Here is a 22,936-nt window from a genome sequence, read left to right as displayed (position 1 = left end):
TGAATATTTTCTCCGTTGTGATTTCAGTGGCAGCCAGAAGGAAACACAAGCAGGGCTCTGATATTAGAACAAGTTCACTCACATCTGAGAGTCTGAAATCGGTGCAGTTGCAGGTTTCTAAGTAATCTTAATAATGTTGCCCACACTTCCTGTTTTCAGTCAGACGCAGTAATGAAGCTGAGATGTGCACGAGTCCTAAAAATGATCCTCAAACACAGATCTGTGTGACAGGAAAGTGCAGAAAGTTTTGAACATGATCAGAAATACTGCTGAGACACATCTGAGCTGATAAATCCAGGAGCTGATAATTAGAGTTAATTATTGCTGATATTAACTGCTGACAGATGCATATTTAAACATACAGACTCAAAAGCTGCCTGATATCAGACTGCAGGGATCAGAACCAATGAGAATATCTGACAGCAGCACACAAAGAGCCTCACTGCATCGATTTCAGCTTCTTCTGATCTGACGTCTGATTTTTGTGTTTTCCTTTACAAAAACAGATTTTTCCACACAAATTGGTGCAAAAACAAATTCACCAGAATACAGAAAATTAAGTGATGACATTTTCCTGAGGAGGAGCCGAGCTTTTCTATGTAAAGAAAAATAAATGTGTAGCTTCCTCACATGAGGTATTTTATCCACTGTGTTTAATGTTGATTTTATTCTCACAGGTGCAACATTTGCAGGAAACACTGATGTTTGCTCGCTGCCTTTAGTTTGTCTTTATCTTCTTTGAACGTTTGCTTTAATTCTCAATTTTTAATCTTTTTATAAAACCATTTCATTTTTATACCTTTAATTTTTTCAGAGCAGAAATACTAATAAAATATAAATAAATAATTCCTCACGTGCTCCCACTTTGTTGTAAATAGTAATCAGATCAGAACAAGAAAACTTTCCAGATATAAAATATTCATTTAATTTGATGAAGGTTGATTTTTCTCTCTGTGACATCACCTCTAAAAGTTGCTGTTTCACAGGCTGAACTGGATGCAGATGATGAAAGCCCTCTGCAGGCCACAGGGAAATATCATAACTGCTGATTTGGGGCTGATCAGTTTTACAGGAGCTAACAGCACATATGTAATAATAAATGATCATATCAGACTGCAGTGCAGCTGAGCGCAGATACAACAACATTTATGTGTCTGTCAGTTATAACAGTTCAGCGTGGTGTCAGACCAATCAGGTGTTAAACACAGTAAAGGTCCAGTTTTATTCACACTGACATCCATTACTCCTGTAAAGGTGATGATACTTCATAGTTTCTTCTGTAGTTTTATGATGTGTTCACTGATTCACTGGATCCAAAATGATTTATGATTATTTTAATTGTTTAAAAGTTACAAAAAGACGAGGATTCATTATTGAAAACTGTTTAATAAATTTCACAAGCTGTTCCACATTTGTAGCACATAATCAGATCAATAATATCAGATACATAACATTTCATATTTATTATATTTGTTTCTTTTTGTTTTTTCTTGTTTTTATTGAGATTTCTTTAAAAAACTGCAGCTCAGTGTTCAACAGGCTGAACTGAATTAGAGAAACATTTAAGATGTCCAGTTACTTCTGCTTTCTCACAAATACTTTTGTGAAGCTTTGAGCAGAATGCATCAAACCACAAATTCAGATCTTTAGCTCCACCTTTTTCTCCCATCCTTGCACAGTCCTCTCCATCAGGATGTTCCCCTTTTGTTCCATTCCAGTTATCTGGCTCATTGTTGCTCCAAAACTTCAAACTAAGAGATGAAGAACAGAAAGAACTGGTTCAGTAAAAACTGGAAACTTTGATTCTGGAAATTAAAAATATATTTTACAACAATCAAACCTTTCAGTCAGTGATGTGTTGTCCACCCACATCCATCTGCCCTCTGCTGCTGAGTCTGTCAGTCCGATCCAGAACTTGTCCTCATCTTTATTCATTAAGTCTCTCAGTTTTCCATCCAGGAAACTCTGAACAGAAACAGATGATGAAAATGACCTCGTTAGACTTTTTTGTGCTGAGATGATAAAACATAAAGATGTGATCAAACATGTGAGAACATGAAGCTGCAGCAGTGTTTCATACCTGCTCCTCCCTGCTGTCTATCTTAACCAGGTCTCCTCCTTCAGCTCTACAGTAAGCTCTGCTCCTGTTCCAGGAGGATTTACTGATGGAGAAATGATAGCACTTTCCTCCATGATGCTCCCAGCCTGCTTTACATGTATAACAGGATTCATCTTTGAAGAGATTACAGCAAAGACTTCAGTGAGATGGAAGAAATCACTCTTCATGTGTGTGAACTCAGCTTTTCTGTCAGTCCATCAATGTTTCTTTAATCAGAGGATACAGATGTGTCAAACACTAAATCCATAACTTACTTTTTACTTCAGGTGTGGGACAGATGGGCTGCACAGTGCTGCATGCTTTTACTTTAGAGAGCGTCTCTGTTAGAATAAAGGATCAAATCTACTTTAATCAGGACTTTTTTAACTGCATCTTGAATGAAAAGAGGTCCACAAAAATCCTTCACAGCAGATAAAAATCTTAAAAAGAACTAAATGAGATCTCTCAGCAGTTTGTCACCACTTTGAATCAGATTGAAGGTCAGAAACTAAACAAATATCACAGCTGTGTTTGTTTACCTGTGAGGTTATTTTCACACGTCATTCTTTGATCTTCCAGGTTTTTGAGTTCATTTTTCATTTTCATTTTGTCAAATGCTGATCAAACATTAACAAAGCAGTCAGTCAGGTTTTAGTTTTTACAGCTCTGAGAATGTAAACACAGTATCTTCAGATCATCACTGGAAGAACTGATGTTACTTTGATTCTAATTAAACTCTAATTTGAACTCACTGATGACACACAGAGCACTGAGAGCAGCTGCCAGGAGAACACTGAGAACCAGCAGGGCCACTCTCTCTGAGGTGACCTTTGACCTCTTGCTCACCACAGCTTGCGGAGGAACCTCTGAATAGTGAGAGAAGGAAACATAATAGAGATGTGAGATGTGTGGTGTAAATGTGGTTCAGACTTGTACTGAGACAGATTTTAGGTATTAATGTCATCTCTGTGTCTCCTTCCCATAGATTCAGAACTTGCCTATTTCAATATCAAACCTGTGATTTAACCTATGTTTGTATTATTGTTATATATTGTTTTTGAAAGGCCTGTATTATCAATCTGTGTTAAACAAGGTGCATGAAGTTGCAAGGAGTAGAGGTGATGAAGAGTTTGAAGCAATAGCCAGCACACACAAGAGGTGAAGAAGAAAGTGCAGGCAGGGTGGAGATGAGTGTCAGCTGTGATTTATGACACAAACAGGTGGAAGGAGCTGGTGTCACTGAAGTGAGACTTGCTGTGATGTTTGGTTTGGAGGTGGTGACCCTGACAAAAAGACAGAAGGTGGAGGTGAAGACGTGGAGTCGAAGATCATAAGAATTTTGCTGGGAGTGACGAGGATGGAGAGGATTAAAAATGAGTACTTCAGAGTGACAGTTTGGGTCGAGCGGTTTGGAGACAAAGTTAGAGAAGTGAGACTGAGATGGTTTGGACATGTGAAGAGGAAAGAGGGTGGAGATACTGGACAAAGGATGCCGAAGATGGAGCTCCCAGGCAGGAGGAGGTGAGGAAGACCACAGAGGAGGTTCATGGATGTAGTGAAGAAGGACATACAGAGGGCTGGTGCCGGTGCAGGATGCTGGGGATGGGGTGAGATGGAGGCAGATGATTCATTATGGCGACCCTTAAAGCAAGCAAGAAGAAGAAGAAGAAGTCGAAGAAGAAGAAGACAATGAAGAAGAAGAAGAAGTCGAAGAAGAAGAGGAAGAAGACTGACCTGGAATCAAATTGTAGCTTTAAAGAAACACACATTTGTTCTCCTGTGTGCTTGTATGGAGGAACATTTGTAACCAGGAATGAACATACATCCACAGTCTAATACTTTTAACATGATTCATTTGTATGAAGAACTAATTAGACGTCTTCTGAGACAAATGTTAATATACTGAATTAGAAGTGGATCATTTGAACCTGTAAAATGAATTATATTGTATATTTATTATGGATAACATTTCAGTAAGTGGAGGTGAGATCTTAAAATGTTTTGTACTGCAGGTTCCTGACTAGCAGACAGCTGTAGCTCTTTTCCTCAGCCTGACAAAGACGTTTAGATTCAAAAAGAAAATTCAACCAAACTGTGAAAACAAAACTTATAAGTCAAAATTTGCTGTAAACCAAATAAAAGAAAAATGTTACCACACACAGTTCAAACCCCAGACCCCTCCACCCAACAGTCTCCTTATGTGGAGAGACAATACGTTTATGTAGAAATGTTATTGAGAATTAGTTTGTCTGGCAGCCCAGTATTGGGGAGTTTCTGTCACTGCTCTAACTGTAACATTTTATTTATTGGAACCATAAAGGACATGAGCAGGAGACACAAATAACAAAGTGACATAAACATCAGGAAGTGAATGAAGAGAAGGTTTTAAGTGGGCAGTGAAGAAGAACTAAAGCACAAAGAACAGTCAGCATGAAGCTACAAGTTACAAATCTACATTTCTTTTCTACATTTTCTTCTTTTACTCATTGAATCTCATGTTTTGTTTCCAAGGACAGAGCTCTGGATGACCACATTTTTGTTCTGTTTTAGAAATAAAATGTTTCCTCTGTCGACTGTTTGCCTCATGATCTCCTGTTTATTAATTACTCGTCTTCACGTACCAGGCTGCTCTGCTGTGGACCGCTGAGTCTGTGAGATCCTGACTTCAGAGTAAGTCGCGTCTGCCGATGAGGAAACGGATTCTGCAACAAAACAGTAAAAAGGGAACTTAGTTCGCTTCTTTCTGCTGAAAATAAAACTAAAAGGTGAGAAACTTCAGGAGGAGTGAGACAGGTAAACAATTAGCAGGTGTGATGTTGTCCAGTACAGTAAATGCTCCGGGTGTACCTGTTCACGCTCGGCCTGCTGGGGATCAAAGTTAGCAGTTCACTAAATACTAAAGAAGAAACACAAAATATATTTTTGGCCGAAAACTGCCCCCCCCCCCCCCCCCCCCCCCCAAAAAAACCTCAAACTCAGCTCTGCCCTTCCTCTTCAGTAACACACATCACCGATGTGAAGTAGATACCATCACACACACACACACACACACACACACACACACACACACACACACACACACACACACACACTTGTTTGTTTAAATGAAGTAGATACCATCTCTCACACACACACACACTCACACACTCACTTGTTTATTTAAATGAGAATTACTCATTCACAGTCACGTTCCTCATTTTTTATTAACTTTGACTTCTCTAATATTTTCCAGTAAAAACAAACTGCTGAAAGAAGGAAATAAACTTCAGAAGCATTAATGCCTGTAAACATTTAGCAGGTGTGATGTTGTCCAGTTAAATTCACGTCATATTTACAATAAAGTCTGATGACTCTTCAGCTGCAATATTTAAAAATGTTCTTTGATTATTAATTTTACTTCAGTCACTTTTTGATGCTGCTGTAATGTTTGGAATTTATATCTCATATTCATCACTGCTTTTGTCTTAAACTAAGGTTGTGATGTAACGACAAATATAGATTGTGTGCAGATGTTGCTATAAAAGTTTAGCGTGGCTGTTTGTTGCACACATTTCATGCTTCTTTTTTAGATTTCATCACATCCAGCTACGATTTTAGAACAAATCAAGTGTTCTACAGGGTGGTGGCTGTAGCTCAGTAGGTAGAGCAGGTCACCTACTGATTGGAAGGTCAGTGGTTCAATTCCTGGCTACTGCAGGCTGCGTGCCAATGTATCCTTGGGCAAGATACTTAACCCCAAGTTGCTCTCCGACCGTTCCGTCGGAGTGTGAATGTGAGTGAATGTTAGATGATTAAAGCACTTAGCTTAATTCATTAATCATGGAAGTGCTTGTATGAATGCGTGTGCATGGGGTAAATGTGAACGTGTTGTGTGAGTGCTCATATCTGAGTAGAAAAGCACTATATAAGAACTAGTCCATTTACATGTTCTTCTTTTACTGATTCAGGCTCATGTTTGGTTTCCAAGGACAGAGCTCTGTGTGACCAAAGGACACATTTTTGTTCTGTTTTAGAAATAAAATGTTTCCTCTGTCGACTGTTTGCTTCATGATCTCCTGTTTATTAATTACTCGTCTTTACATACCAGGCTGCTCTGCTGTGGACCGCTGAGTCTTTGAGATCTTGACTTCAGAGTAAGTCGCGTCTGCCGATGAGGAAACGGCTTCTGCAACAAAACATTAAATGAGTTAGTGTAAAAAAAAAAAAAAATTATTGTACTCACATTATACACAAACCTGAAAAACCTTTCCTGATAGATGAGACTCACCTTTGACCGCCCCCTTTCCTTTTTTAAACTTCACATCAGAGTACAGCACTTCTGCTTCAGGCATTTTGCTGCTGTGTGTGACTGCTTTGTATAAGCCGGTGTAAAAGAGAGGTTTCATAAGATGCAGACAACTTTTAAAAAAAGGCTTTTCCAAGAACCCACCCTCTTCTGTAAAAATCTTTTTTTGAACTTGAGGTAATTCACTTCCTATTTGGTGTAGATAAAATTATGAAATCTTCTGTAACAGCTATTTCACTAACATTAATGTGCCAATCTTTATTATTATTATTATTATTCAGTGATTCAAAGAAAGTTTTTGGTTGCGTTTACTCTGTTGATAAAAGAGTTGTTACTTAATATCTCCATCTTTACAGAATCTACTGTCATCATTAAACAAAGGAAACATGGTAATTTCTAAACTCCCTCCTTATTAACAAGAGGGCACCACACCAAGATTTGGCAGATTATATTATATTATATTATATTATATTATATTATATTATATTATATTATATTATATTATATTATATTATATTGATGTGATTCTTGTTGTTAAAATACTGTTTTCTTGATTATTTTGTAAAGATAGTCTCTTTCTCATAACACTGACAAACACTACTAACACATAATTAATATTAAAAAATTATTTTTTTTTTATTTAAAGCAGACAGTAAATATATGCATGACATTTATTTTATATTCCACTGTAGTTCGGTGTTTATTTTACAAGCCTTCTGTTGAAACCTTTTTCGGAAGTTACACAAGGTGGTTTAGGAATTTCATCCAATCAGCTGACACAGGTAGTGATGGAACAGTGTTTCAGCCAATCATGCGCCGTAGTCTAAGTTAAGGGGCGGGGTTTAAGCGTTTTAGCGGAAGGGAATGCGCCGGTGCTTCCTTTCCTGGCCAACTTGGCTGAAGTGTACCCAGAACGACGCCGACGGACTTTATAAAAGTTTCTTCCGCGGTGCTCCCCCGGTGCTGACATGGCCCCCAGCACGCAGCTGAAGGAGGCGATAGCCGATGTGCAGGACGGCATCCGTGCCATCCTGCTCGGTCCGCCCGGAGCCGGGAAGGGCACTCAGGTGAGGGCAGAGACTCCAGGACGAGCTAACGAGCTAGCATTAGCATTAGCCGCTAGCCTGGGAAAAAACACTAGTGTGGTTTAGGCGCATGGTCGGTGCTAATGCTAGTGCCTGGCTTTATCTGGTGCCAGCTGTCATCAGATGCTGTGTCAGCCTGTTTATCTCTCGGTGTAGAGTAAACTTTGTCACTGTAATGATGAGGTTTACTGATAACGAGCTCATTAATGTCCGAGTTTCTGAGAAATGTGCTTTTAGCTTGACCATGAAGTTCGTGCCTAAACCTCCACCAGTTTTTTTAAATGTATTTGTTCATCTTTTTGGTAATAAAAGTTTAACACTGGGCTGGCTTCCTAACGTCATTTATACATTTATTATTATATAGTAAGTAAATACAATCGATACATCTGGGTTCATAATGGTGTTCACAGGTTACAGAAGCATAATTTTATATCAGATTTTTTTCCATTGTGATGTGAAACAGCTGGAATAGCAGAAGTCCTTACATTTAGAAAGCCATTTTAATACTTTGAATTTAAAATGTTATTACTCATAAAGGTTTATTTTCAGTATGGCTGTTGACAGCCATGTTTCTAAATTGTTCACATTCACAATGAAAGCGGTGTTTGATACACAAATGTGATTATTTGCTTTTTTCTGTATTTGTTGTTGTAAAATTGAAGTGAATGTGAATCACTTAATGTTAGATTCCTTGAATAAATAATTAAAAACATGAAATTGATAAAATAATTATTGCAGCCAACACTTTTGTATAAGTGTAAACTGTATGTTTGGGAATGGGACTCATTTCTCACGTTTAGGTGTGTGTTTACTTTAACAAATATGAATAAAAACTGCAGTAAAAACCTCAAACTGCATACAGTACCTGGGCAAATACAGGAGAGTTCTGCATGTAGAAGACTCAGCTGGACAGTAGGAGACCAGTCGCTTCATGTATATCAGTGTGTTTCCTTATTATAATTTCCTCAGCATTTCAGCTGCATGCTAGGATCCAGTGTCAGTTACATATTTCAGAAGAATTTCTGTTGCAACTGTGTCTGTGTCAGTGACCTTCGTCAGTGTGTTCACTGTGCAGTTCTCTCTGATCATGTCTGAGCACAGACATGCTCTCACAATAAACCACTCAGTTATATACATGTCTGTAAGAAAGGAAAATAATCAGTCCTGCACAGGCAGGAATGGCAGTCTCATGGGTCTCCCTGTTTGTCATGAACTTATATAAATTATAAATAGCCTTTCATTTCATTAGTTGCACCATATAAAGATATTGTCTTCCTAATATGTAGCAAACTCCTCAGCTGAGTAGTAACTGAGCTATGTAAAAGGCTGTCAGCTACACAGATCTATATCACTCTATACTCTTTGGGCTCTCAGCCAGAGTACACAAACTGTTTTCATGGTTTTATCAGCCAGCGGTGCAGGAGTGTTTGGTTCATCAGTTTAAATCAACAGCCAAATATTTCCTTCAGTTGTTGATTGGTAGTGACAATTTAATAGTTTAATAATAAAGACTTCTCCACCCTGCAGGCCCCGCGGCTAGCAGAGAAGTACTGTGTTTGCCACCTGGCGACAGGAGACATGCTGAGGGCCATGGTGGCGTCAGGCTCTGAGCTCGGCAAGAAGCTAAAGGAGACGATGGATTCTGGCAAACTGGTAATATCACTGTTCATGATCGGTGTGTATTTATCTCTGTCCCTTTGTCCCCTCTGAGGTTTATCCTGAGTCTCTTATGACGTCATCTCATGTTTTCTGGGTTCCTTCACGTTGGAGCTCAGCCATGTGTGGGCAAAAGTAATAATCTGTATGAAATGTCTTCTACCAGTGCATGACTGACTTTGTATTTGTTTATTCTTTATCATATATGGTTTCTTCTAATTGTGATGTAACTGAGCTGCTGTCACATTTATCAGTCCTCTCTGCACGTTCAGGACTCTTCTCTCATTTCTGCAGTGATGGTTCCAATAAAGTTTATTTAAACAGCATGACTGTATCCTCAATAATGCAGACACAAAAAAATAGAGCTGTGGAGGTCTGTAAGACGCCAGCAGCCTGGTGTCTGTCCAAGTTCAGTTTTGTAGCATAGCACATCCACTATCAAGTCTACACAAGCCTACAGCCCATAATCTCAATGTAACGTACAGATCGAGTCGTGTTAAAACAAGTTCACTGAATTTTTTTAATGAATCTTGTGACAGAAGCCATGAAGAAAACTGAACTTCAGCCAAAATCTCCTGTCAGCTCAAAAGGCTGATTTTTGGTGCATCATTAATGACAGCTGATCCAGCAGAAATTCACCCAAATTCTGATAGAAGGTCAGGACAGTTCAAGGCTAAAATCATGTAGTCCTCTAAGAGTGGGCATGCTCAGCTGACCTGTTTCCACACGAGGCCAAGCATTTTTTTTTGGATGTGACACATCTGTGAATACTGATCACATCAGCAGGCTCTTCAGAGAGCAGTTACATATAAACTTGGCACAAAAGGAAATTTGTTTGATTATTTCTTTGTTGTAACGATGCTTCTTGGCATGAATCTTTACTGCTGAAAAGCCTGTTTATGTCCCCTTAAGTGGAGCCACATTTATAAGGAAAATGAATTTGTGGGTTGAGTATGTGGATTGGAACCATGAAAAATTTACCAAATCTTCTCCTTCAGTGCCAAACAGCTTATTCTGCTATTGAGACCTCTTGTGTTGAGCTACTGGTACCCCACGTGCTGACAGTCTGGCAGAAGAAGAAATCATTGGAGGCAATCTTAATATGGAGAGCCATAGATGAGATTCTGCAACCAGTGGCAGTCCCATATCTCCACAGTCTGGGACCAAATTCTGTCCTCCAAGATTACGCATTTGTCAGAGACTGCCTCCAGAATTTGGGAGTGGAGAGGATGAAATGGCCTGACCTCAGCCCCAGTGAGCATTTGTAGGATCAGCTTTGCTACTTTCCCACCACTGAGGACCCGGTTCATGTGCCAGTGCTCATGCTGTTCCCAATGAACCAGCGAAAACGCTTAAGAACGGGCCCGCGTTTCCGTGAACTGCTTCTTTACGTCTGAGTGTGGGCGGGTCCTCATCTGGACACAGAAGCTGAAGCGCACAAACATGGGAGAACACGCTCCCCTTTCTTGTGCTGCAAGCACGTTTTAGGGTCCAAACCAAACTACTGCAGCATCTGTGTGCAGCACAAAGGGAAACACAGACGGCAATTAGAGCAAGACGACAAGTACACACTTTGTGTCCTTTTATCTGTGATATGAACTGATACAAAGCAGCAAGTTCAGCCTTAGAGCCCAACCTAATTCACAGCCGTGAAAATCGCTTCGCTTTTGTCATGTAATACACATGTAATATGGTAGAAAACTCGATGTTGAGACGGCAGAGTCACGCCCTTCTGCCACTTCACATTCTTGGTTAGAGACCAGCTAGTTTGCGGGGTCGGAGTTGAACCCGTTTTTCAGCTGAGCACCGAGTGCTTCCACAGTGGAAAACCCACCTAACGGTTCAAATAAAGGCACCGGAGCCCTGTTGGTGGGAAAGAGGCTCCTGAGTGCACTGTTCATGTCAGAGTGACCAACACAACCACACTGGTTGAATTGCGCAAATGCTGGTTAGCAGCGTGGAGGAGGTGGCAGGCTGTGTGGTTCATCACATGTGACTGAGGCCCATTTGTTCAATGAATAGATTAAGTTGCTAATATTTCCTGTTTCCTCAGACTTTAATCATCCAATCCAATAAACACCAAACAAAGTCAGCAGAAGCTGTTGGTGTATCAAGTGTTTCATGGGTGCAGCCCACAAATGCATTTCCATTTAAGGGGATAGAAACAGATTTCCTGTTACAGCAGGAAGAACATGAAGCGTTGCTACAACAAAAAAACACACATCTGTCTTGCACCCCCCCCCCCCCCCCCCCCCCCCCCTCTTTTTTTTTCAGTCTTGCAGAGGTAACAGGAGTATTTCACATGAAAAGGGGAAAAAAAAAATACTGTGGAGTAGATTTGTTTGTCTAATTTTCCAGGACTGGTCATCTTCCAGCTTCTTGTAAAGGTCCCGAATGAAAAGCTTGTAGGGTTTTACTCTGCATTATAAGAAGTTCAGTGTCTTTCTTAGTGTGCAGCATCACAGTATAATATTCAGCTGCACTAATCATGACCATACATTCTGAACATCATGGCCGTTAGTTATCATCCTGCATTAGTTCCAGCTAAGTGCACAAATTTGAAAATTGTGTTCATGCTTGTGATTCTGCAGCAACTTATTAAGATGTCTTTTATGTCAGAACAGTAACTTCCTTCCTTTTTCCATTTTTGCAACATGTCTAGTTTCTCTGTGTGTTTACTTCGGCATGTCTGGTTGCTTCCAGCACACTGTGTGTGTGTGTGTGTGTGTGTGTGTGTGTGTGTGTGTGTGTGTGTGTGTGTGTGTGTGTGTGTGTGTGTGCGTGTGTTTGTGCAGCTGCTGCAGAATTCCCCCCCCCAGTCTATTTCATTTCCCAGCATGTAACAGGATTGTTGTTGGCGTTTGCTTGAACGCTTTTTTCGATTGTGATTTTCCTGCCATCTGTGTTTGACTCTCACTGTTTGCTGCTGTTTGCTCACATTTATGTACTTGAAGATCTATTTCCTGTCCTTGTACAAAAAGATTTCTTTATTGTCATGAAGTAAATTTACTCTGTTTGCGTGCTGAGAACAAATCCGTGCAGGATAAATAAATGAGTTTCTGTTTCGCTGCAGGTCAGTGACGAGATGGTCGTGGAGCTCATTGATAAGAACCTCGAGACGCCGGCCTGCAGGAACGGATTCCTGCTGGACGGATTCCCCCGAACAGTCAAACAAGCGGAGATGGTGAGGACTTTGTTTATTGATGATGTTGATGTGGTGTAAGTTGGCTTGTGATTAAACAACGCTGGTTTAATGTTGGTTCATGAGAGCTGGAGGTGCTGGTCGGCTTCTCCTCCAAAGTTTCACTCGTTTTTTGTGTCTCAGGATTTATTTAGAGCTGCAATGAAAGCTTTTTCTATTTTTTCAGCTTGCCTAACAAACATGCAGAAAACTGTAAAACTTTCTCAAATATATTAAAACTAGAACTCAGAATAACCAGAGTCAAATTAAAGGATTCAAATCGTGTAGTTTTAACTAATGCAAAAAATGTTTTAAGGTTTTTGATAATACTCTAAAAACAGTAGGATTACATTCAGCGTTGTCACATTTTCAGATGCAGTCAGAGCTTGTGCTTACCTGCAGATTTTAGTTACATGTGACTTCCTCTGACTGTCCCTCCAGCTCGACGACCTGTTGGACAAAAGAGACGAGAAGCTGGACTCGGTGATCGAGTTCGCCGTCAATGATTCTCTGCTGGTTCGCAGGATCTGCGGCAGGTGGGAGTCAGTGTGATTATTCAAGGCCAGAGAAAAAGTTCAATGTGTTTTATTTCTCAGGCAGGCAGCCAGCCAGCCGGCGGGGAGTACACCTTTGACTGAGGAGCTCCTCATTCTGTCAGTGTGTTAAACCCACTCGGGTGGAGTAGATTGATTCATGCGGGCAGGAGGGTCTGGGACAGTGAGATAATGTGGAGGGGAAATGGAGCGTGGAGCACACGATTAACAAAAGGTGACCTGAAGGCGACTGAGCGTCCTGCAGCGAGAAGGTTTGCAGAAGTCGACGTCTCTGATGGGACGCTCTGAATACCAAAGCTGCTCAGTGCCTGGCTGTAAGGCCAAACCTGCTAAATGAGGCTTTTAATGAATCTGAAGGGACACGTGACAGAAAAACAGACTGTTAATATCTGAATCAAGCGTGGCACTCACAGCAGCCACAATCAAGACTTTGACCTTATTTAGGACGACTGATATTTGAACCCACAGAATCGATCTAGACTCTGTTTCCTTCAGCTTTACACTTTAATACGTCAGTGTCTGCTTTAGGACCAACACAGTTTCAGTTTGTTTCTGTTTCAGACACAGCGAGCACATATTTTTAGTGAAAAGCTCAAAAATCTGTTTTATGTGTAAAACAGGAACAAAGTTAGTAAGTAGCTGATGAGCACAGCCTGAATGTGCAGACTTTACAATCAGGGAAGAAGCTAAAAAAAAAACAAACTGTGGATTTTAATATTTGCATTCACTCCACATGTGCGGTAACAGGACGCCCATAAATCAGCTTCACGCAGCTCATTTTAGCAGCAGGATATCACTTTGTTTTAGCTCGTTTGCTTTGAAGCAGTTTGTTTATCTTGAATGGTAATAAGCAACATTTTACCTACTTGGATGTTGCGTTTGTGTAAATGTGAATTAATGATGGCTCAGAGAAATGACTTCAGTAATGTGGTTTGTGTAGTCATGGTACTTGTTGTAATTATTACACTGTTAATGCAAACACATTGGTCTGCTGTGTGTCTGTAACAGAGGTGCCCTCACACTGATGAGTCATACAAGGCTGCATTATTCCATCTAAAACTCTGTTAATGAGTTTCAGTGAAGTTTCCACTGGATTTGTTTTACATGCAGCAGTGAAGATTCACACACAGCTTTTTTTGCTGAACTGTGACACACAAATTTATATGTTGGCAGTGCAGAGACAGCGCCACCTTCTGATCTGACCTGATACTCATCTGTGTAAGCTGCACATGTTGAGGCTGGAGAGAAGAAGGAAGTCAGAGCTTTAGCTTTTCTGCCTCCTCGGTGCATTAGCAGATCCGATGATGCAGAGAACACTTAAAGTAACACACTGGGCTCTGATGTGAAGCTGACCCACACTCTGAACACACAAACATCTTTTCACTGTCTGTGTGAAATCATTCATTGGTGTCCTTTCTTCATTGTACCCACTCCACATTATCCACACATCATACTGAACAGCTAGTTTACAGCCAGCCATCTTTCTCTCTGTGGGGGTCCTTTTTAAGGAGGCTGCTGCCTTTTCAAGCCCAAGTAGGACAAGGGCATCATGTGGGATGTGGGGAAAAAAGGACAGTTAAGTATTTAGTGAGTCACCGTGGCTGTCAAACCTCCTTCGCTCTCTCTCTCTCTCTTTTACGTCCTTGTCCTGCTCTCCGCTTCCACTTAACCATCTTCCCTCCGTTTCCCCAGACTAATTCATCAGCCGAGCGGCCGCTCCTACCACGAGGAGTTCAACCCCCCCAAAGAGCCCATGAAGGATGACGTAAGTAGTTTCCACCTACTCAGATACTGTTTCTGGCTAAACTGCCACCCACCCGAATGACTAGAAGCCATCAGCAGGAGTTAGGTTGGTGTTTTGGATTAATAAGGACATTTTCTCAGAATTCAACAGTCACCAATCCGCTCTCAAAAAACTGAATATATCAGAGGAGCAGATCAGAGATTTGATCTGTTAAAAAAATCACACTTAATGTTTCAGATCATCAAACAAACGCACATATACAACAAACCCGTTCATTATTTCAGGATTTCATTTATTAAGGGGAAAATGCCATCCAACCCTACATGAGCCTATGTGGGAAAAGTAAGCGTCCCCTTTGCTGAGTCAAATGGGGGGAAAACTTGGAATAATGGGAAACCTTCCCAGGAGCGCGTCGACTCATCCAGGAGGTCACAGAAGAACCCAGAACAGTGTCTGAAGGAACACCAGCAGGTCCACCTCTGAATGTCTTTATTATTAAAAAATAAAAGGTGCTTTAAGAGCGGCCGAGTCAAAGTCTGGATCTAAATCTGATTAAGATGTTTCGTGACCTTAAACAGGCCGTTCATGCACTTCCTTTAATAAACGAAATAATGATTCAAAATAATTTCCTGAGGGCCTCTTTCTCTAAGGTTAAAATTTGAGGATCTGAAACTTGTAAACATGACAAATATGCAAACATATTAAGAAATCAGGAAGAGGATGAATACTTTTTACAGAACTCTGCCGCTGTTAGTCTGATCTGTAATACGTGTTATTTTCTGCAGGTGAGAACCTGCCTGCATATGATTTGGGTGGTGACAGGTGAAGGGTTCTTACCTGCACGATTGCCTCAGGAGATTATAGCAAGGAAAAAAGGTCCTGTATCAGGCCACCTTCCTGGTTCAGACAGCCAAATACTGACTTTACAATGAAGTGCTTCCTTTACCAGGTGGTTTGTTTTATGATGGCTAAAAAGATATTTCACACACAAATGGGTCAGTCACAGTAGACCTGTGACTCCCACCGTCACGCTGCCTTGTGCTGAAGTTCAGGTGATGTCTTAGTTTTCGATAAGGGTTTGAAAGGTCCGTGTAAAGCTGCACAGAGCATGTGCGAGAGTAAAAACTGCTGCAGGCAACAAGGAATTTCAATGCATTTCTTGAGATAAATTAATAGAGATGTGTGTGAGATGTGATTTGTTTGAAAGTAGAGTTCATCCGCACAGTGAGGAGCAGTAGTTGGGTGTTGGGTATTTGCTGGCTTATTTTTAGCTCATCTACCCAACAGGCCTCTGTCATCCACCCACAGTTCACAAGAATCAGCATTTGTCCAAGTTCAGTCACACTTACAGATGTTCACCTAGATTGTGGTCAGAGTTACAGGCAGTAACCTGTCACTGCTGCATGAGCTACTGCATTACTGGCAGACTGGTTTTATTTTGGGTGTGTGTTCACCTTGCTCTTTTTTTGAAAGCTCACTTACACCCAGCCAGGGCGTTCTCTCTCATCTTTTCCTGACATCCTTGCTCACTGGTCAGGTCTCGATATCAGAGAGCTGCTTTGCAGAGTTTCTAGTCCAACAATCCGGTCCCACCGTATTGGACTGTGAGTGCAGCTGGTGATGGTAATTCTTCATCTACTCTTGAGCTCTGCTGCACGCTGGAGGGCCTCTTTAATCAGAGTGTGCAGCAGATGGAGATCGGGTTCAGGTGGCTGCAAAACAGAACAAGGACTGCCATTGCCTCACATACAAGCCCCTTTTTCCTCTGAAAGTGGTGTTCTGTGTTGGGTATCGGTTAGATTTCTGTCTTGAATATTAAAATAACGGTCTGCTCTTTAAATAAACTGAAGTTCAAGTTCCTTTTTTATTTTTTTGGGCAGTTTGACCTTGTGTGTGTGTGTGTGTTTGTGTGCGTCTGTCTGAACACAGACTTGGTTTCCACATCACAACAGCGCAAGATACACGTGATGTCCAAGCTTGTTATGCAACATTATATGTATGTAATGATGCTCAGGTGTGATTGGACCCGCACGTTCTCTGTGTAACAAGCTTACACTTTGGGTATGGCAGTGTGCGGTGCTGGTGCAGCTTGGTGGTGTTTTGGCTCATCGTGCATCTCCTGGTTTTTGTAATCGGGCGCACGCAGTGTTGAGAGCAGGGACGAGTCTGCAAGCAGATCTTCCTCTGCGAGCGTTTTGTGTTGTGCATCAATGCAGGAGCCGAGGGATTCACAGCTGGCACAGAGGGAGATGCGACAGAAGTCTCTGTTTTATTTCCTGCTTCTATTTTTTTATTATTATTTCACGAACAACAGATTTTGCTGTAATAGCAGCGTGCTCCAGAGCTGAACCTGATGATCATGGTGCCGTTGTCCTCATCCTGCCTTCTTTAACTTTCTGTTAACTTCCTGTGTACGGTTGTATCAACATAACCAAAAAAGGGTCTTGATGAGAACTCACTGGTGTCATATCAGTTGTGGTTTATGGTGAAATGGTTATCATTGCTTTGGCACCACAATGACAGAATGAAAGTAGCTAAAAGCAGAAAACAGTAACGTCAAACAGTCATGTGATATCTTTCCATCAGTTCTGACCGGACAGATTGCATCAGTGTATTTCTTCTTAACGAGTTTTAGTCTTCGTATACATGTGGAACAAAATGACTCATCTGCAGAGGAAACGAAATCAATCCTCAAACTTTGAAGGGGAAATTATTTCCAAAAGCTCCTGTTTGATTCACTTACAGAACAGCCGTGTGTGAGTGTGTGTGTGTGTGTGTGTGTGTGTGTGAGAGTGTGTGAGTGTGTGAGTGAGTGAGGGATACGGGCCTACGCTGTCCTGAGTTTCGTCTTATGCGTTTCCTTCATTTTCTCTGCACTCAGGTGACGGGTGAGCCGCTGATCCGCCGCAGTGATGACAACGAGAAGACGCTGTGCTCACGCCTGGAAGCCTACCACCGGCAGACGGCCCCTCTGGTAGAGTACTACAGTGCCAAGGGCCTGCACACGGCCGTCGACGCTGCCCAGAACCCCGATGTAGTCTTCGCCTCCATCGTAGCCGCATTCTCCGCTGCCACGGAAATGCCGGCTCGTGCCAAAGCCTGTAAAGACCAAGTGTTCTTCATTTAAAGCTTTCCTCCTTTACCGTACCCCCCCCCCCCTCTCAGCCTGGCTGTTTGTCCCCTCGGTGCTGGAGATTATGCAAGAGTCGATCGAGTGTCAGAGTGGCAACAAAATGTAACCTTGTGAAGTGTAAACGGGGAAGATGGAGACTGTGATTCAGCAGCATGATCAATGTTACAGCGACAGAGAGGATGTAGAATTGTTTTTGTTACTCTTCATCACAGAGGAAGCCCAAGTAGAGCTGATCGATTAGCGTCGCTCTGCCGCCGCTGAGTCCTTTCACTGTAGAGCTGTGAGAAGGTTATGACATTTAAGCAGAGCCGAACGTTTCCATTGATGCTCTTCCCCGGAGCACGTTTGAAAACATTGACTTTTGTTGCATATTGTTTGCCTTTGCTGGACAGGTTTGCTCTTGTTTAATCAATGACTTTGCTCCTTTTTTCCTCCTTCGGTCTTTTCTCCTGGTCATAGATTTAGATCTCCTGTTTTCCCGGCTGTACTTTCCTCCTCCTTCGCTTCCTTAAATTCATCTGAAATGCAAGAAAAACTAATCTGGAGATGATGGAGTGTCTAACAATATTAATTATGTTCTGAAGTCAGAGGTTTGCTGACTGCAGCAGGGTGTGGGGGGAAATTGGAGGCTTGGATAAAATGTATGGTAAGAGGCTCAGGTGTGCTCTGAAAACAGGAGGCGAGTTCTCAGCCACAGACACCCCCCCCCCCCCCCCCCCGGCCGTGACGCACAGCTCAAGCAGGCAATTAAAGTACTTGAAAACCTTAAGTGCCCAATTGCTGCAGTTGGTGTCAGCGCGCGTACTTCTGAGTCACAACTCCCTCAAATCTGAACAAAGGCATGATTGAAAGTATATTTTTATATTAAGTGTTGCTTAAACTTTTCAAGGCTGTCAGTGTGTTTGAGGCCCGCTGGTAATCAAACACCACTTAGTCGACCCTTACCTGAGATGAGATGGATACAGTGCAAACAGGAACTGCTCATGACTCAGCATCATTTTAATGCTGCCGTTTGCCATAAATATAAATAAGTTGTAGCCTTGCAGTGCAGCTCCATGCACCCGTGTCAGTTTGAAGCTGTTTGCCCACAGAGGTCCTTTTTCCACATGTGGAACACGGGAGGAAATGGGCCGTTTTCAGACGAGTTTGCAGTGCTGGAAATACTTTGTATACTTTATAATGGAAGCCAGGCTGACCACTCGCTAGCTGTGAAAACACCAGACTGTTAAACCATATCACAGAGGTGACAGGTATTTAACCAGGGTTAGCAGGTCTAAGGTGAGGGATTGGTATCGAAAACCTGGTATTAAACAAGCCCGGAGTGAAATTATTAGCCTGGAGTATCGTTATGCTCTCACATTATCAGGAAATTGTGATCGCACTCTGCGAGCATCAAAACTGAAAGTGTTGCCACAAGTGCAAGAAGTGTTTTACTTGTAACGGCAGAAACGAGCAATCTGTCAACATTTAGCAGAAGTCTGTTACATTCATATGGAAAATACAGTTTTTGACTGCCAGCTGATACCCCCCCCCAGGTATGTTATCCTAGCATGCACACAGCTATCTAAATGATGAGTTATTTAAAGATGTGGTTACTGATTAAAACGAGCTGAAATCTTAGGCGTGTGCTGAAAACAGGAACTGTGGTTCAGAAATTACAGCACAGCAAACGCCGGATAAAGTTTTTACTTGGCTCTGATCCCCACCTGCATCACACTATCGAACCACCAATAAAATACATAAATAATAGAGAGGATTCGTATGAATTCACATGACTGCCCAACATAAAATAATCAGTTTTCATTCTGTTCCCAACTCCATTTTTTTCCTTCAGAAAGTACTGATAAAAGTACCAGACCAATGAGCAGTGCCACTAAGAGCAGTAAAATCCCAGGGATGCCCGTCCCTGTCAGAGACCGAGGTCCGGCCTGCCTCAGATATTTACCTTCCTCCACACTTCTCTGTCTCTCTGTGGCTAAACGGCTCAAGAAAGGACCTGAAACCAGCGATCTACTGATGTGGTAAACTAGGAAAAGACTGTTCTGTGTTTCCCAGTGATGGTTAGGGAAGTAATGAGCCAAGAGGGTCAAATGATGTACCAACTAGACACCCCCGTTTCTTTCTCAGGACACACTTCCTCTTTTGTTTCCTTCCCTTTATTTCATTTTTCATTCGTATGAATGTCCCCTCGCTCTCTCGTGGGGAGCGAGGGGACAGTGTGTCTAATTTTGACATCAGATATGAGCGTCACTGTGGAACAGGCTGATCTGTGGTGGGTTTTTGCTGAAATGGCAGCGAGGTGTGACCTCAGCTCAGCCTGTTAACACCGGTACTGTTTTGAGAGGGTTTACAGCGTTTTGGTTACAACATGTTTTCCTGCCGTTGATCCGACTTCTCGTTTATCTGGAATTTTATTAGTTCCACCCGCTTCCGAGAAATTCTCAGATGCGTTCACATGTCTGAATCTGTGATGTTTTATCTGCTACCTAATAACTGTCACTTTGTTGTAATCAGCATGTTGGTGCCAGTGGATAATGAAGGAGGCAGCGATGGGGTTTTCTCTGGAGCGGGTTCGAGAGTTTAGTTCCTAAAATAACTGAAACTTTCCTGAGTCCTGGGAAAATATGAAGTCTTTAAGCAGCTATGATTGATTTTATTTTTATGATAATAGAATGTGATAATATTGTGTTTAAGAGGGGGTACGATGTAATTAAATCCCCCCTCCCCGGCCCTTTACCTTTTCAGCCCGAGCTGATAAGATAACTCAGGCCTACAGTGAAGCGTTGAGCAGCTGAAGAGCACCATGGCTCCTTCGGGAGGCGGCAGAGACCAAAATAAATGGCTAAAAAAAAGTTATGTGAATGTTCAGCAGCTGCTGGGTGTAAAGAAACTCATTTCCAGCTCCATATTTTCATTCTTGGACCCTTTACCTTTACCCCCCCTCAGGCAGTGGGTTTGTGGGGATTTTGTGCCTGAGAAGGCCGTCTTAAAGAGAGCTCATCTCAGATCCAGGAGCAGGAAGAAACGTCTGAGCTGTGAAGTCTGAGCTTTTGGCTCACAGGAACCATTAACACATGAATATATGCTATATATGTTAACACAAACCTTTGCCATGTTTAATATGAGCTTGCAGTGTGTATTTGTAACGGTGTGTGCTGTAAATATGACAGAAAACGAGGCGATTCAGCTTGCTTCTGCTGCCCCTAAGTGGCACAAAATCCCTTACTGCAGGGTTGGTGTACAGTGCAGTTCCATATTAAACACATGAATCATACTCGTATGAAAATGGATTTTTACAGTTGAGCCGTCTCAAGCTCCTTTTCTGTAAAGATGCCTGTGTTTATTTTTGGACTGAAAAACAGAGTTCAGATCAAAATGTACATTTTGTAACCGAGCTTTCAGTTGCGTGGTTGTGTTGTTGTTGCTGCGCTTCAGGGTCTCTGAGCATCAGCGCTGACATCAGTGTTTATGGAGCTGTGCAGATCAAACGGGCGAGCTGAAGGACGATTGTGGAAACATTGATACCAGCAGGAAATGTTTTCAGTTCAGGTCTTTTGTTTGTGCAGCTCCCAACGGTGTCTTTTTATTTTCAGCCTTGTTGTTTTGTGGCTGATTCAGATCCCAGCACGTTATCAGGTTCATGATCTGAAAAGCAGGCGAAGACTTCCAAACAAGGATGTTTAGTTTCGTTTCCTTCCATCTTGTTCCTGCGGTTTGCTGAAGCTGTGAAAGGAATAAAAATCAAAAAATTAAACTTTTCTTTTCATCTCTTCTTCTACCAACACCACGACATTTTTATCTTCCTGTTACATCTGCTTTCGTCCTTCTCTCCTCTGTTCCTCCTCGACCTTTTGGGCCCCCCCCCTCCCTGAAGTCACCTGGTGTCTGTGCTCAGTGGATGTCTCTTGCATGCAGACTGTGTTGCCTTCCCCTTTCCTTGAATGCTGATGTATTTTTAGTCTCTCCCGGCTGTTGTGATGAAAAACAATAACAGATGTTCGGCTCTCCCAGGAGGCAGATTTCACACTGTTACTCAACACAATGAGACAATTTCATGCTAAATTTACCTTAATATTCCACAGTGAGCTCGGTGAATGTACACGTTATAGTTTAATGTGACCGAAAGCCCGGATGTGAACGTGCTCTCTAAACTGATCCGACTGTGAGATGGACATGAGTTCGTTTTTGTCTCACGTCACAATTCCAACACTCTGCAACTCACTCAGAACTTCTTTCCTTCCTTGTCTTCCAGCTGGTTGAGTCCTGAGCTGCTCCATGCCCACCGAGGCGAAGGACTGGAGCTGGCAAAAGGCTCGGGTGGGCAGACGAACGGAGGGGATGGTCGGGGAGTAGAGGGGACTCCTTAGACCTCTAAACTTGAAGTCGGTTTTGTACGTTTGCTGCACATTTTTATTCCCAATAGATGACCGGAATAAACAAAGCCATCTTGTTTTCACAGTCCTCATGTTTCTCCCTCTAATAAATTTCCCTGCTTTTCTACAATCATCACATCTTCTGCATTTTGTTTTTCACTCGAGTCTCCAGCTGTGAAGTTCACTTAGCCTCTAATGTGAAATATCGTGTGTGAGGAGCGCGACATTTCAGACACATTTTGCGTCTCTCGTCTGCACATTTCATGCTTATTTTTTGACATAAAACATTTCTTAAATGATGCATTAAAGGTTTGGGGTTAAAGTCAGGAATGAAGTGACTTCCTGTCATTTCACAGATATCAGACTGATGTCTGAAGGATGAGAGACCAGTATGAACGATGCATAATTCACTGCATTGGACTGGATTATTTTAAGATGGCATATACTTCATTTATCCCAAAAGTTGGGCAATTGCTGTTATAGCAGCCAAAACGCTGATCACGACCTAGAACATAAGTATGAGCAGCACATAAGTCAAATGTTTTTGTTTTTATATGTATATAACACCTTTCAAGATAAAGATGACAGATTGTTTCTCTGCAAAACTGCGAGTGCATCAAAACAAAACGTTCCCCAAAAGCATGTTTAAAATGTTTTTAGCTGTTTGTTAGCAGAAACCACCGAGTCCACAGATCTCAGAGGGACAGAGCTGCAGAGTCTGAGGCCTCTGCTGTCAAAGCTCGGACTCCTTTACGCTGCACAGCATGACCTCAGGGGCCTGCAGGGGATGTACGCTGGAGCTCGTCCATGCAGAGCTCTGAAAGCCA

At 41.9% G+C, this 22,936-nt stretch overlaps 2 protein-coding genes across 3 annotated transcripts; one reads left to right on the top strand and one right to left on the bottom strand.

The window, feature by feature from the left end:
* Positions 1-1,469: 1,469 nt before the first annotated feature.
* LOC115788599 (C-type lectin domain family 4 member E-like) lies at positions 1,470-6,448 on the bottom strand. The gene is made up of 9 exons (XM_030741702.1): positions 6,366-6,448; positions 6,183-6,263; positions 4,720-4,800; positions 2,851-2,964; positions 2,638-2,715; positions 2,374-2,439; positions 2,081-2,232; positions 1,841-1,965; positions 1,470-1,751 (listed from the first exon to the last, which is right to left on the bottom strand). The coding sequence occupies exons 1-9, from the start codon at positions 6,427-6,429 to the stop codon at positions 1,526-1,528; spliced, it is 987 nt and encodes a 328-aa protein (XP_030597562.1). The 5' UTR covers positions 6,430-6,448; the 3' UTR covers positions 1,470-1,525.
* An 808-nt stretch (positions 6,449-7,256) lies between these two features.
* ak2 (adenylate kinase 2) lies at positions 7,257-22,245 on the top strand. Of its 2 annotated transcripts, XM_030741101.1 has the most exons (7): positions 7,257-7,450; positions 8,996-9,121; positions 12,198-12,308; positions 12,747-12,841; positions 14,552-14,624; positions 17,485-17,704; positions 21,989-22,245. In XM_030741101.1, exons 1-7 carry the CDS (start codon positions 7,352-7,354, stop codon positions 21,994-21,996), a joined length of 732 nt encoding a protein of 243 aa, XP_030596961.1. In that variant the 5' UTR covers positions 7,257-7,351; the 3' UTR covers positions 21,997-22,245. The 2 variants fall into 2 exon arrangements, with proteins under 2 accessions (XP_030596961.1, XP_030596960.1); XM_030741100.1 differs by lacking the exon at positions 21,989-22,245 and having other exon boundaries at positions 17,485-17,745.
* Positions 22,246-22,936: the final 691 nt, after the last annotated feature.

Source organism: Archocentrus centrarchus, chromosome 11 (genome assembly GCF_007364275.1).
Source record: "Archocentrus centrarchus isolate MPI-CPG fArcCen1 chromosome 11, fArcCen1, whole genome shotgun sequence".
Taxonomy (NCBI): Eukaryota; Metazoa; Chordata; class Actinopteri; order Cichliformes; family Cichlidae; genus Archocentrus; species Archocentrus centrarchus.
The sequence above is the reverse complement of the archived record's forward strand: the minus strand, read 5'-3'. Positions and strand labels throughout refer to the sequence as shown.

What these genes read in the sequence shown, in the direction of transcription:
- LOC115788599 (XM_030741702.1), bottom strand. Translation starts at nt 6,429, where the DNA reads ATGCCTGAAGCAGAAGTGCTGTACTCTGATGTGAAGTTTAAAAAAGGA. An exon ending in AGGAAAGGGGGCGGTCAAAG is followed by an intron (nt 6,264 to 6,365) that starts GTGAGTCTCATC and finishes GTTTTGTTGCAG; the next exon opens with AAGCCGTTTCCTCATCGGCA. An exon ending in GTCCACAGCAGAGCAGCCTG is followed by an intron (nt 4,801 to 6,182) that starts GTATGTAAAGAC and finishes GTTTTGTTGCAG; the next exon opens with AATCCGTTTCCTCATCGGCA.
- ak2 (XM_030741100.1), top strand. Translation starts at nt 7,352, where the DNA reads ATGGCCCCCAGCACGCAGCTGAAGGAGGCGATAGCCGATGTGCAGGAC. An exon ending in CGATGGATTCTGGCAAACTG is followed by an intron (nt 9,122 to 12,197) that starts GTAATATCACTG and finishes GTTTCGCTGCAG; the next exon opens with GTCAGTGACGAGATGGTCGT. An exon ending in GTTCGCAGGATCTGCGGCAG is followed by an intron (nt 12,842 to 14,551) that starts GTGGGAGTCAGT and finishes CCGTTTCCCCAG; the next exon opens with ACTAATTCATCAGCCGAGCG.